Source organism: Prunus mume, linkage group LG7 (assembly GCF_029339155.1).
Source record: "Prunus mume cultivar Tortuosa linkage group LG7, ASM2933915v1, whole genome shotgun sequence".
NCBI classification, from domain to species: domain Eukaryota; kingdom Viridiplantae; phylum Streptophyta; class Magnoliopsida; order Rosales; family Rosaceae; genus Prunus; species Prunus mume.
Window position 1 is genome coordinate 1671667 of NC_142704.1, and position 14166 is coordinate 1685832.

General features: G+C 34.9%; 2 protein-coding genes across 3 annotated transcripts; both read left to right on the forward strand.

The window, feature by feature from the left end:
- Positions 1-8025: 8025 nt before the first annotated feature.
- Positions 8026-10800, forward strand: LOC103337480 (uncharacterized). The gene is made up of 6 exons (XM_008240647.2): positions 8026-8365; positions 8478-9052; positions 9419-9611; positions 9749-9813; positions 9915-10125; positions 10294-10800. Exons 1-6 carry the CDS (start codon positions 8192-8194, stop codon positions 10654-10656), a joined length of 1581 nt encoding a protein of 526 aa, XP_008238869.2. The 5' UTR covers positions 8026-8191; the 3' UTR covers positions 10657-10800.
- A 291-nt stretch (positions 10801-11091) lies between these two features.
- On the forward strand, positions 11092-12776 carry LOC103337479 (actin-depolymerizing factor 7-like). Of its 2 annotated transcripts, XM_089041435.1 has the most exons (3): positions 11092-11228; positions 11728-11987; positions 12361-12776. In XM_089041435.1, exons 1-3 carry the CDS (start codon positions 11226-11228, stop codon positions 12509-12511), a joined length of 414 nt encoding a protein of 137 aa, XP_088897561.1. In that variant the 5' UTR covers positions 11092-11225; the 3' UTR covers positions 12512-12776. The 2 variants fall into 2 exon arrangements, with proteins under 2 accessions (XP_088897561.1, XP_088897560.1); XM_089041434.1 differs by lacking the exon at positions 11092-11228 and having other exon boundaries at positions 11719-11987.
- The last annotated feature ends 1390 nt before the right edge of the window (positions 12777-14166 follow it).

Consider the following 14166-nt stretch of genomic DNA (forward strand, 5'->3'; position numbering starts at 1 on the left):
AATGCCATTGAAACCTTCCACCAACCAAACCAACACGGAAATATGTATTTAATTACTTTGATTAAAAAAACTATTTAATATTTAATATTTAATTACTCAAACAAACCAACATCAACCCCTAATAGATGAGAAAATTTTGTGTACATCGGGGATAGCACTGTTTACCATTTTTAACCAATCACGTTTCGCCACACATGATAAGAATTCCACTGTTTGCCATCTTCAACCACATTCCGCCATATATGAAAAAAATTTCACATAACGGGACGTGATTGGATGAGAATAGCACAATTGCCCCATGCCATGATATGTAAGTCTTTCTCCTCCTAATACACCCCACCCCGCTTTTTTCAATACTATAACAAGTTTTTTTAGTATATATGAGTGAGAAGATAAATACGATATAGAGGGTATAGAAAGTGTGGGTGTAATAAGTTGAATATAAACCAAAATCAATGGGTGAAAATTACCATAAAGTAATTTAATCTACTGACGGTAATGTTGACGTTATGATTTTAAATCTCCGTCATTTTGCCATCTTACTCTTGGTAACAAAAATTAAAATGCAAAACTAACAAGAAGGATGGAAACTCGCAATTTCAAATCCCACGAATTACTCTGCGTCTATTAATGTAGGGAAATAAATAAAAACAAAGGTGTATATAAAATTCAGAATCCATGTCCTTATTCGGGAAATGATTTACAAGATTTTGAAGTTTGTAATCAAAGCAATTGTATCTAGTGCATTTACATGCCTTATGTTCAGGGATTTTATGGATACGATTTCATAAGAAGCAATTCCCAATAACACACGATAAGATCATTTAGGAAATTTGTATCTTACCCCGAAAGTAATACAAAACACTAAAACAGAAACACCATTAAAAGAGAGAAACTATTTTATGTATATAATTATTTGGATTACATGCATAATGGCGTCATGATGATTGTGATATTTAAAGCGAGTTTTTATATATTTTATTATCGTACGTTTGGCATTTTGTAATATTGTGCATTATTATTTCTTGACAAAATATACACATGTAGGCCAACATTTTATTTTTTTTATTTTTTTTTATGTAGGCCAAGGTTAATTTAAAATATTACCTTGTAAAAACAAAATTAAAACAGATCCACCCATCTCCTATTCAATCCGTTTTTTAAAAATGAAAAATGATGTGTCGGTTGGCCACACGCATGCATCTCTCTTTGACCCATATCTCGTTGTCAGTGTATGAGACAGATGTATTGAACTGAAACTCACACGTTGCACTTTATAATTATCACTTCTCTATTCTCGACCCTAAAAAAAAAAAAAAAAACTTATCTATTCTTGTTTAAGGAGGATGTATCCAATTCTAACTTTTAAAGACTTTTTTTAAGTAAGTGATTTTTCTAGAGTTTACAAATTCTTAATGACTTTTTTAAAAAAAAACAATTGGATACCAATCCTTATTAATTGTGTATATTTTCATAATAGCCTATTAGTAAAATGCATCCAATGCACCTTCTTAATTTTTTATTTATCAAATCTAATCACATAGATAAGTAACATATTCTTATCAAAAGAAATAAATATTACTCAATCATCAATAATATTTCATAAACACTCACAAACCAACAGAAATGGTCAGATTACAAGAGTTTATATTCCCGCAATTCTCCTAGCCCAATACATGGGAATATTACATGAAAAAATTATCCACCTAATGAATTATGGGTAAAGAAACAGTACCTAAATAATAAATTAATGGGTTTAAGGGCCAAAAATTATATAATAAAATATTGTATGCAAACATAGCATATGAGATAATCAATATAATAAAATATTTATATGCAAACATAGCTTTGTGATGAAATATTGATAGGATGCAAGCATGATGAAAAGAATAGAAGAAATATTCATCAACAGAGGGAAAGTACACGTGTGGATGAGAAGAGAAGAAAAACATTCAAAAAAAATTTACTAATCTGAACTGAAGGAAGTGGATGACAAGATGGGATACCAAAGTGGAGACCTAACCATGAAGAAAAAAGATCTATCTGCTTGCTGCTTGATATAACGAGGGAAGAAAGAATTGGAGACGTTTTGGTTCTATCTTCCTAGCTTCCCAATATTTTCATAAAGTCTTGTGTAAATTAGCAAGACTTTTGGTAGTAAGAATTAGCTTCAAAAGTATTGAAAAGTCATTTATTTAACAAATTTTTTAAAAGTCATTAACATTAAAAGTTAGAATTTGATACACCCCCCTAAGTGTGTGTATTTTTCTTGAAATATTTTTACTTATCATTTTAATCCAAGATGTATTATTATTCTCATTAAATTCCGAATCTCTACATTTAACATGGGTGCATTTACATGCATTTAAAAAAAAATTAACAATTAAATTCATCTATTAATTTTAATAAGTCCACATCATCAAACTTGTATTAAACTAAAAACTAATTATTTGCACCTTATTATGCTCCCATCAAGCCACACCTACCTACACTGCAGCCATGGCTGCCACCTGCTCTCTCTCTCTCTCTCTCTCTCTCTCTCTCTCTCTCTCTCTCTCTCTCTCTCAGTGCGTCAACAGCAACAATAAACCTACAAAATCATAAATGAAAATCTGCAAAATAGAGAGAAGGAATTCTGATGTATGCGATTCAAGAAGCAACAGTGTCTACAATTTATAAAATTAATACATTAAAAGATATCATTTATTTATATGAGACATGTGGAATTGGATATCAGTTTTTAATCAAATTCAAGGTTTTGATAATTATGAAAATGATTTAATTGTGGGAGAGAAGGGGTAAAGGCCGCATGGGAGAGTAAGATGTGGGTAAGTGATACAGTGCAAAAGGAGGAGTTTTAATCTAATACAATTATGATGAGGTGGAATAATTAAATTTTATTGGATTAATTAAATGATTAAGATTTTTTTAAATGCATGTAAATGCACCGAAGCTAAATGCAAAGACTCGGGATTGACGTGGGGTGGGGATGTGGAAGGGGGCTAGGCGGTGATGTGGCGGCGCTCCAAGCCCACCATTTCTACTTCATATATGTCTTTTGTACTGTGATGGTGGGTGTGGCTGAGATTGGTGGTTAGGGAAGAGAAAGGTGGATTGGGTTTGATCGGGAAGAAAGGAGAGAGAGGTTCAAAGAGAGCTACTTAGTGCCTCAATGTCAGGGGTTCGAAATTTGTTAAAAACACTTTGTGGCCAAGGGCAAGCCGAACCCCAAGTGAGGATTAATCTCACCCTTCGGTGTGGGGACACCTCGTGGTATTTACAACAAAAAAAAAAAATTTGTTTGTTTTCCTTTTTTAATTGAATTTTAAAAGTTTTATTAATATTTTATTCAAATTGTGTTTAAAAAAATTATTTTATTTTATTTAAGAAAAATTATTCTGGTTTCTTTTTCTTAAATTTAAAATTATTTTATAGATGTATATTTTTAATATAATACACATGGCGTCATTTCATTGGATATGTGAGTCCAACATGTATGCCACTTAGCAATTTAATAGATTTTTGGAAGGAAACTAATGGTATGGACTATTTGTGAGCACCCATATTAATCTTGGGGACCACAAATGACACAAAAAAAAAAAAAGAAGGAAGCAATCTGATAGTTTCGTTAACATCATGAACGTTTTGTGATAAAAAAAAAAAAAGAAGAGGTGGGATAAATAAATGTCATGTTGTTAGAGAGAAAGAGAGTGATTGGGATAGATATACCATAGATGTACCATTGGTATATATATCTTTTTATTGATACAAATGATAATATAAGGATGTTGATTTTCTAACTCTCCTTTTGTTTTTTAAATATATTTTACTATAACATATAAGGAAGTGTAAGTAGACAGAGTTAACAATGGGTCGTGTCGTGTCGGGTCGTCTTAAGCAGATTACAGTTAAAAGCATCCATTGTGGGGAGGTGTATATGAGGTTGTATGTTAAATATACACTCCGAGTCACCGGAATCGTCTCCAATGGGAAGATGTAAATGGATGTAAATATACATCACCACCATGAGGATGTAAAATAAAATGTATATTTACATCTATTTTTACATCCTTTGCAGGCGGGACCCAACCGAGAAAAGAAAAGAAAAATGAAGAAAAGTCAACATAAAAGGCTGGGACCCACGACTACATTCTCAATTTACATCCCCTCATTGGAGCAAAAAACATATTTACACCCCGGAGGTGTAAAGAGGATGTAAAAGTGGCTTTACACCCCCGAATTTACATCCCCCACTGTGGATGCTTTAATAACATGTTTAACAAAAAGTGGTAGCAACTAGTAGCAAGTGGGATCCGGTTGCCCAAAAAAAAATGTGTTGAATGACTAGTTGACATGTTTTGTCTTAATTTTTTTGGGACATGTTTCTTTTTCTTTTTTAAAGTTACAAAAAAGTAAAGTAAAAAGAAAAAAAAATTTGTAGTACGATCCCAGTTCACACCAAAGCAAAGCATGTGAATGAAACCAACTTAACTAAATATTCATTTGTGGACTGCACGCTTACTTATATATAGATATTTATAAATAAATAGGTTATATACATATTTTAGCGAGTTGACGGGTTGATTAAAATTGACCCATTTATTAAACTGGTCATTGTGGGTTTAGTTGAAAGTGTCTCAAATTTTTTTCATGCTTGAATAATTTCTCATGTGGGTTTCGAGTTCTGTAACGGGTCATATCGAAAATTGTCACTTTATTAAGAACTTTAATTCCCAATAAATAGAGTGTAATTAAAAAAAAACAGAGTAGAAAAGTTACCTTTCTCTTTGAAATAATGTTGAACCACGAGAAGATTGAGTTGATGTTTTCATATCAATCGTCAATGGTTGGAACTAGGAATTTTGATAGAACTAGGCTGTCTTGACTTTTTCTATAATATAATATATGATGCTTCAAATTGTCAAAAAGAAAATTTGGTAGGGGGCCTAAAGACGAAAAAGAACACAGAGAAGAGTGAAGAAGTATAGAGAGAGAGAGAGAGAGAGAGAGAGAGAGAGAGAGAGATGGAGTGAAGGAAAAGGTAATAAAAACACAACCAGACAACAGAAAATTGACTTGTGGGAGTTAGGGTGGGCGCGATGCATGCGGCTGAAATTTGAATCGGTATGGTGCAGACGATATTATGGTTTGCAAAATTAAGACTGCATCACACAAATCGATATCGATGCGGTATCGGTATCATTTCGGTACCAAAATGATACAACTAAAAAATGAACTAATTCAATATTCAGCACCAAAATAAGTGATGCCTAAGTCACAAATTCAAAGATTCAACATATTTAATATTCAATATCCATCAACATATTCAATATCCAAATCCTAATTAACATATTCAATATCCATCAACATATTCAATATCTAAATCAACCAAATCAATATTTATCCATCAACATATTCATCAAATCCAAATGGTTAAAACTCATGCATTATGGCTTACAAACCAAAAGAGTTAAACTTATGCTTTATGGCTTACAAAAATACAAACACAATCCAAACATAAATGACAAAAGCGTTTGAGAAATTGAAAGGCAAGCGAGAGGCGGAGAGCGAGAGACAGAGAGCGAGAGAATGAAAAAAATTATATTTCAATAGAGTACTATTCGGTGCGGTGCGGTATTGACCGGTATCAAAATCTTGATATCGCTACCATACCATACTCGATCAGTACGGCACGGCACCGAATATTTATCAAGACCGAATGAAAGCGGTATGGTACGGTGCGATTAGTGCAGTTTGGTATTTCGGTTTAAGATGCCCACCCCTAGTGGGAGTTGTTTTTTAACACCAACCAGACAATACAAAAGGCACTTACGTGGCCTCCAAACTAAAATGTAATAAATAAAAACAATTTATATTAATATATCTGCAGCAAGCATAAGACTTTTTGTGGAACAAAATACAATAAATGGTGGGCTGGGCTACATAGCTTATAAAATTTGCAAAAATGGTGGGCTCGTGAGTCGTATATCTGAGCCTTCTGGGTGCTTTTAACTCTCATCGTGCTTGTATTTTGGAGCTGTCTCCCTTCTTCTTTGTATTGCCCTCTGACCTTTTCTTCCCGATAGGCTCCTGCCTATTTTCTTGCCCTCGGAGAAACATTTGTCTTCAACAGAATAGCACTGTTTTGTTATTTCCGGTCAATCACACTATAACATATGTGATAACTTTTTTTACTTGACATAGAGTGAGTTTTTTCTACCTCGTGAGGGTTTAATATGAAGTTTTTAGAGCACCCAAAAAACAAAACAAAAAGAAAAACAGAGAGAACATGAAAAATATAAATGTGTAAGAGGAAACTTGTAATTCAAGACCCTTGTATATATTTTACTGATTCTGATCAGAGTGCATTCAAATGATGTCATAGCTCTATAAATTCTTCTTGTCTCTATCTTACCCTATAAAATTCTTATCTATATATTTATTATACACACCTGTACAATTAAACAAAAAGACAAAACTGATTTTCGTGACTTTTTCTATTTTCTAGTCTTCCATTATTAATTACACCTTTAAATTTTTTAATTCTTTATCATCAACTGAGAATTAATCTACAATTATAGTCTGAGGAGCACCGAGAATCTTCAACATGAACTAAGGAAAAATATCATAATTATCATAGGACTTTTCTGGTGGAGCACACAACTATAAATAAAATAAATACAAATTTATAAATAAACCCAATTCTAGACATGTATTTATAAAAAAATCTAAGCACTATTTAAACATAGAAACACACCCAAAATTAACCTCAAAGTCAACTTTTTGGGTGTGTTTATAAATGAGTTTTGAGTGTGTGTAATGATGGGTTTTGGGTGTGTTTATATGTTTAAATAGTGCTTGGGTTTTTTTATAATTTCAACCCCCATTTTGGGTGTTTTAGTGAAACTCCCTAAAATAAAACCCAAAAGAGAATTAAGCAGACAAGGGGTTTTCTCTGTCTTCAAATATGAAGAATTAAAGAGCTGCCTGCCAAACATTTATTTTTACTTCAATGTTGCGTGGGTCTCCCTTGTTGCCTGTGTTGGATCCTTTGCTCATGAAATTCCTTCAAGCAAATAGCAAAAAGACTCACTCTATAATAGTGATTCATATTCAATATATACAAACAAGGCCAACGGTGATTCACCAATGTAAATTTTGTACAAATCCAATAGTTATGCGTATCTAACTTGGACTATAGCCCATATGAGTCTTTTTTTCTTCTTATAATTAGTATATAGGTTTTACGGTTTAGCTCAGTTCAAAATTTAATTGTCTATCTGTAAGGTAAATCTAGCACATCCTATTTTGAAGTCCTGGAAATCCCAAGTCCGTCCCTACTAACAGTGATTGTCCAAGTCAACTCGTCAATCAAATCATTTGAAAAATGTTTGTATTGAATACAAATTCTACATTGGAACCAAAAAAGAAAAAGAAAAAGAAAAAGAATTCAACATACAGAATTTCCCGTAAAAAAGAAGCAAAACCTGGTGAAAAATATTGAAGGCTTTTGGGAACCCCCATCACATTGGTTTTGCTGTCTTTTGGTGTGCTCTTTGTTCAGTTCTGAGCCTTCTGGTTGGTCCTCTGTTGGTCTCTCTTTGTTGTGCCTTAACTCTCCTTGTGCTTGTAGTTTGGAGCCGTCTCCTTTCTAATGTGTATTGCCCCTTGACATGTTCTTGTAAGTAGGCTCCTGCCTAAGTTTTCAGAAGTAAAGAAAAAAATTACAGAGAGTGCATGCAAATGATGTCATAGCTCCATAAAATCTTCTTGTCTCTATCTTACCCTATAAAATTCTTATCTATATAGTATACCCACCTGTACAATTAAACAAAAGTCACAACTGATTTTCTTGACTTTTTCTATTTTCTAGTTTTCCTTTAATTACGCCTTTAAAATTTTTAATTCTTTACCATCAACTGAGAATTAATCTAGAATTACAAAGTTTGAGGAGCACCAAGAATCTTCACCATCAACTAAGGAAACGTCTCATAATTATCAAAGGACTTTTCTGGTGGAGCACACAACTATAAGTAAAATAAAATAAAACTCAAAAGGGGCACTGAAGCTCTAGACTTCTAGAGCTCCAAGTCTTCTATTTCAGATCAACCGAATTAAAGCAGACAAGGGTTTTCTCTGTCTTTGTATGAAGAATTAAAGAGCTGCCTGCCCAACGTTTATTTTTAGTTCAATGTTGCGTGGGTCTCGCTTGGTCAGGCCTTTTCAGTTCCAAGGGACAAGTTCAGATTGGCTGCCATCTTCTTTCACGAAGGGCCCTGCAATTGCTGCTGCCACTAACACCATCCTCTTCTTGGGTCTCTTCGTAATTTCTGCTGCCATTTCGTTTTCTTATTGGATCCAAATTGTAAGTTTCAGTCAACTTTTAGCATGTAGTTTTGAGACTTTTGGGTCATTTTCTGAATGTTTAAATTTAGTTTGCCCTGAAATTTTTGTTTCATGTTTTGTGTGTCATGCAGTCCAATTTTCAGATTGGTAATTCTGCAAACGAAACCATATTAATCTCCAACAAGTATCAGGAACCCTTTAAGGTGATTGAATTCCCACTCAACTGTTCTATTGGCAGCAATATTAACCACACACAAACCTGCCCAACAAGTTACCCTACAACCTTTGGCAACCTTGATGATCTTGAGCCATCATCAAGCCCAGTATGCCCGGATTATTTTCGGTTCATCCACCAGGACCTAATGCCATGGAAAGCCAAAGGGATCACAAGGGACATGGTGGAGAGAGCAAAGGAAACGGCACATTTTAGGCTAGTGATTGTGAAGGGCAAGGCCTATGTTGAAAAGTATAAGAAGTCCATACAGACAAGGGATGTGTTTACTATATGGGGCATTTTGCAGCTTCTTAGGAGGTACCCTGGGAGACTGCCTGACTTGGAGCTCATGTTTGACTGTAATGACAAGCCGGTCATCCGATCAAGGGACTTCCGGGGACCGAACTCGACTCAGGTGCCGCCACTGTTCCGGTATTGTGGTGACAGATGGACTAAGGACATTGTGTTCCCTGATTGGTCCTTTTGGGGTTGGTAAGTTTGAAATTTAGGCAAGTTTTAAAATTTCTGTGTCTTCTTATTCTGGCATGAAAATGATAGGCCACCAACCTCTCTAATGTCCATTCATGTTGGAACGTTTCAAAAGTTATACTTAGTGATTTCCTTTCACTTTAAAGAAAAATAATGTTTCGTCAATTTAACTATCCTTACTGAGATATGTTCGAGACATGAGAAATTTCTCGGGGACAATCTGTCATGTCACATGTCAATCTTGACAATCAAGTATAGGTGGTCCAAATTCATAGTCACGCAACATAATATACTAGATATCTGGCAAGAGAATTTTACCGTTTTTAATCATGCTCGCTTATTACTCATAAGCTACATGCATTTTTGAAGGGCTGAGATTAACATAAAACCATGGGAAAGTTTGTTGAAAGATCTCAAGAAAGGCAATGACAGGAGAAAATGGATGGAAAGAGAACCTTATGCATACTGGAAAGGAAACCCTTTTGTTGCTGAAAGCAGGAAAGACCTGCTCAAATGCAATGTCTCAGACTCACAGGATTGGAATGCTCGCCTATTCATCCAGGTAACACATAAGCAAATTCTTTCAAACTACTATACTTGTTGAAAACAAGGTGAGCACATTTTGTAAGATATAGATTTTCATCTGAAAATCGATCATTCGGGCAATTAAATCAACTAACTAGTTGGGTATAATTGCAGGATTGGATCCTTGAATCTCAGCAAGGCTTCAAGCAATCAGATGTAGCAAGCCAATGCACACACAGGTATGTCTCACAGAAGAGTAGTGTAAATAAAATAAAATCTTCTTGCTTAGTAAATTTTGATTTTTTATTTTCCATTTTATTTTCTCATGTGATTTATATAGGTACAAGATCTATATTGAGGGATATGCATGGTCTGTCAGTGAGAAATACATTCTAGCCTGTGATTCAGTAACACTAATTGTAAAACCACAATACTATGATTTCTTCACAAGAAGTCTGCAACCAGTGCACCATTATTGGCCTGTAAGGCACGACGACAAATGTAAATCCATTAAGTTTGCTGTAGATTGGGGCAACAACCACAAACAAAAGGTGACTCCTCTAACCCCTTTAAACTCTGAGTAAAACTATTTGTACCACATTTACTAAAGTGCACTCCTCTGTATTAGAGATACGGTCCATAGTGTGATCCATCTAGACCATTACCCTAAAATTCGGTGCTCCATAGTTTATAATACTTGTGGATTAATTATTTCACAGGCACAAGCAATTGGAAAAGCAGCAAGCGACTTCATTCAGCAAGAGCTAAAGATGGACTTTGTGTATGACTACATGTTCCATCTGTTAAACGAATACGCAAAGCTCTTAAGATTTGAGCCGAAAATACCCGAAGGAGCAACGCATTTGTGCTCGGAGAGTATGGCTTGCCCCGCGTCTGAGTCTGAGAAGAAGTTCATGACAGAGTCCTTGGTTAAGAGTCCATCAGTGACAAGCCCCTGCACCATGCCTCCTGCCTATAAACCCCAAGTACTTGGAAACTTGTATAGGAGGAATATCAATTTAAATAAACAAGTGCAGAAGTGGGAAGATAAGTACTGGGAAAATCTCTCTAAGCAGGATTAGCTGTACATTTCACATGGACTAGTTATGGATTACTTTCAGCAAGTACGCAAATTTAATGTAAAGTACATAAATTAATCACAACTTGTCACCTGTTTGAAATAATAAGAAGAAAACTCAACTACCATCACCAAAATTTATCATATTCATGAGAAGGGGTCTTGGATATAAAATGGATCCTGTGGTCAGTTATTTTTAGTTTTGGTCTCCCAAAATTTGGATGATCAAACAAACAGTTTTAACCCAAAACAGGAAAATTCAATAGGGGCAATTTATCCCAAAAAGCAATAACAGATTAAGGTTACAACGTGGAAGCATTGAAGTGAATTGTGGACATAATCAAGCAGAAGAAGCAAATTTTGTCCTTCAAATTCTCTCCTCCTCCACTATCTTAGCCTCCAAATTTGCAACTTCTCCACCTCTCATGCCTCCCAAAAACAAGGATCTATTCTCTCTTTTTTTGCTCCCATAGGCTCTCATTGTGCTTCTTGCCCCCACTTCTATTCTCTTAGGCCCCAATTCCCTTCTTCTTTTTTCTCACATTTCAGAAGCCCTTTCTCATTGGAGACAAAATGGTATGCCTGCATTCTCTCTGTCTTTTTGCTACACCAATTTATTATGGTTTGTACTGATCATATATACAATTATAAGGGTACCCTTTCATTTTTTGGGGGGGATTTAAAGAAATGATCGATTCGATATATTCGATTTCAACCATAGCCATAATGTCGGTATTGATTTGCATGCTCTGTGATTCTGCTTTTTTGTTTTTTCATGCTAGATTTGTTTGTTGCTTCATTTTGATGCATATTCGTTTATGATAACACATAACATGTTAGATTGACGATTTGAATCATAGTTTGAACAAATAAAAGAACACATACCCGTGTTAATTAACATCCAGTAAAATGCTTCTTTATATGATGCAATTACATAACTCGCATAGAAAAATAGATAAAAAATCCTTAGTCAGGTATTTTATGGTGATAATTTGATGAACAATATAGGTATACAAAGTAATTGACCAATTAATTAAAGGTTCTAATAGTTGAGCTTTGTGATGGAATGGGACAGGCCAATGCAGCTTCTGGAATGGCTGTGCACGATGACTGCAAGCTGAAGTTCTTGGAGCTAAAAGCAAAGAGGAACTATCGATTCATTCTGTTCAAGATTGAACAACAACAGATTGTGATTGATAAGCTCGGGGAACCTAATGAGAGTTACGATGATTTCACCTCCAGTTTTCCTGCTGATGAGTGTCGTTATGCTGTCTTTGATTTCGATTTCACTACCGAAGAGAACTGCCAGAAAAGCAAGATTTTCTTCATTGCATGGTAATTAACTTCACACAAAGAAACTACACTCATCTTAGATTTGCTTTGAGAAAACATCTTGAAAATAAACATGTCATGAGGGCTAAAATTTTGCATCCTGCACTATATGTACGGCTCATCATACAATAGTCAGTCTCATGAGTTGTATTTAAGAAGTATTTCTTCTGTACAACCGGTTGTATATAATTATATGACTATCTCCTTGATCACATGAAAAATTAATAGATATATAATTGTATACAACTGGTGGTATGGAAGGAAAAATTAGTAATTTTTAAAAGTACAACACGACGCTCATGATGCATATTTGCTTCTTTCTTATTCTTTGGACACTAAAACCTATGTGTGCATATGTTTTTGTGGCACGGGTTAGGTCACCGGATTCATCAAAGGTGAGGATGAAGATGGTGTATGCTAGTTCCAAGGACAGATTCAAGAGAGAATTGGATGGCATTTCATTCGAATTGCAAGCAACGGATCCAAGTGAGATGAGCTTGGACATAGTGAAAGGGCGAGTCTTCTAAGCCAAGCCACCCCTTTTGCTCTCTTCTCCAATCTTTCTTGCTTTCCCTCACTGTTTCCTTTGGAGGCCACCAAATTTTATAGCCATTATTATTACTTGGATTTTTGTTTAAAAAACTCCAAATTAGCCAAGTGAATCTGTGAATGTAATATGTACTCCTGTATAACGTCAACAGCCATATTCGAAAAACAATAGGGTTTTTGGGATTAAACAAAGGCTCTCAAAACCAAATTGGATGCAGCCATGAGAGCATTAGTTGATGCTTGTGGATGCTGCTTTGAATAGGGTTGCTTCTGAAAATACCTGCAGGATGACTCAAAATGCCTAGAGAAGGGTGAATATGCCAATTTAAGATTCTAATCAAATAAATAAAAATAAACTTTGGTAGCAGGATTGATATGGCTTATCAATCCTGTAACGTGCTGGGCATAAAATAAAAGAACACACAGAGAATTATTTTACGTGGTAAAACCCCACCTCTGGGGAAAATCCACGGGACTCCTCAGTCCAACACAAATCCACTATAGAACGATGATTACAAGAAGTACTCACACACTTATCCTAGACACATTCTAGATAATGTTTACCGACTTCTTCGTAACTCAACTTCTGTCACGGGATGATCTTCGACACTCCTTATGTTGAACGCAATACTGGCCACGATTGCTTCAAGCTCACCGGAGGAAAACCGCCACCACGGTCTTGGTGCCCTCAACCGTATGAGTCACCGACATGCATATGAATGCAATATGAATGATTAAAGTGTTTGATAAATCACCAAGTAAAACATTGAACACTTGATGATTTATCTCAAATATACGCACAACAGCTTTTCTTAGAATTCTATATGCTCAGAACAAATATCTCAAAAGCTGTCCAAATAAAAGAATGGCACATCATCTTTTATACAAGGCTTGTTATCTCTCAAGAGAGAGAAACCTAATAGGCCACGAATCTTCAATTTCCTATTGCACCACAACCTATCATCAATAAGAGATTTGATTCACATTGGACTCAAAGTAATGACGCCTCTCTTTAAACCAAATTAACTAAGAGGTGAGCAACAAGCAAAGTCACAATAGGAAAAGATAATATTTTAACTTTAATTAAAATAGAGTTGAACTAGGAAAGTAATCTCAAGAGATAAAATCTAATCTTATTAAAAATAAGATTAAGATAAAAATACTTTGAGTGAAAAAACTCAAACTAGGAATCCTATAATGAATGCATGATTATGTCATGATTTACCTGAAATCAGATTCCTCATATCGGTCAAGTCATGCTTTGGAAACCTAAGATTGAATGTGTTGCGCCAAAACGTCTAGTAAACGGTATTCACACACTAACTCCCAACCTATGCTAGAGTCTAGGAAATGACAATACAAATTTCATACTAACAATCTCCCCCTTTGACATTTCCTAGACAAAACACCTATTACAACTCAAAAGAAATTACATGGGATTTAACAAATGAATTCTTATTCTAAGCTTGAAGCCCTGAATCCCTGCACATTATGAAACAACAAAACCAGTGAAGCATGTGGGAGAAGAAATGTAATTCAAAGCAAATTACAACACAACTCCCCCTTAATTCCATAACACAATCTCTCCCCCTTAATTCCACAACACAATCTCTCCCCCTTTTTGTCAGGAAAT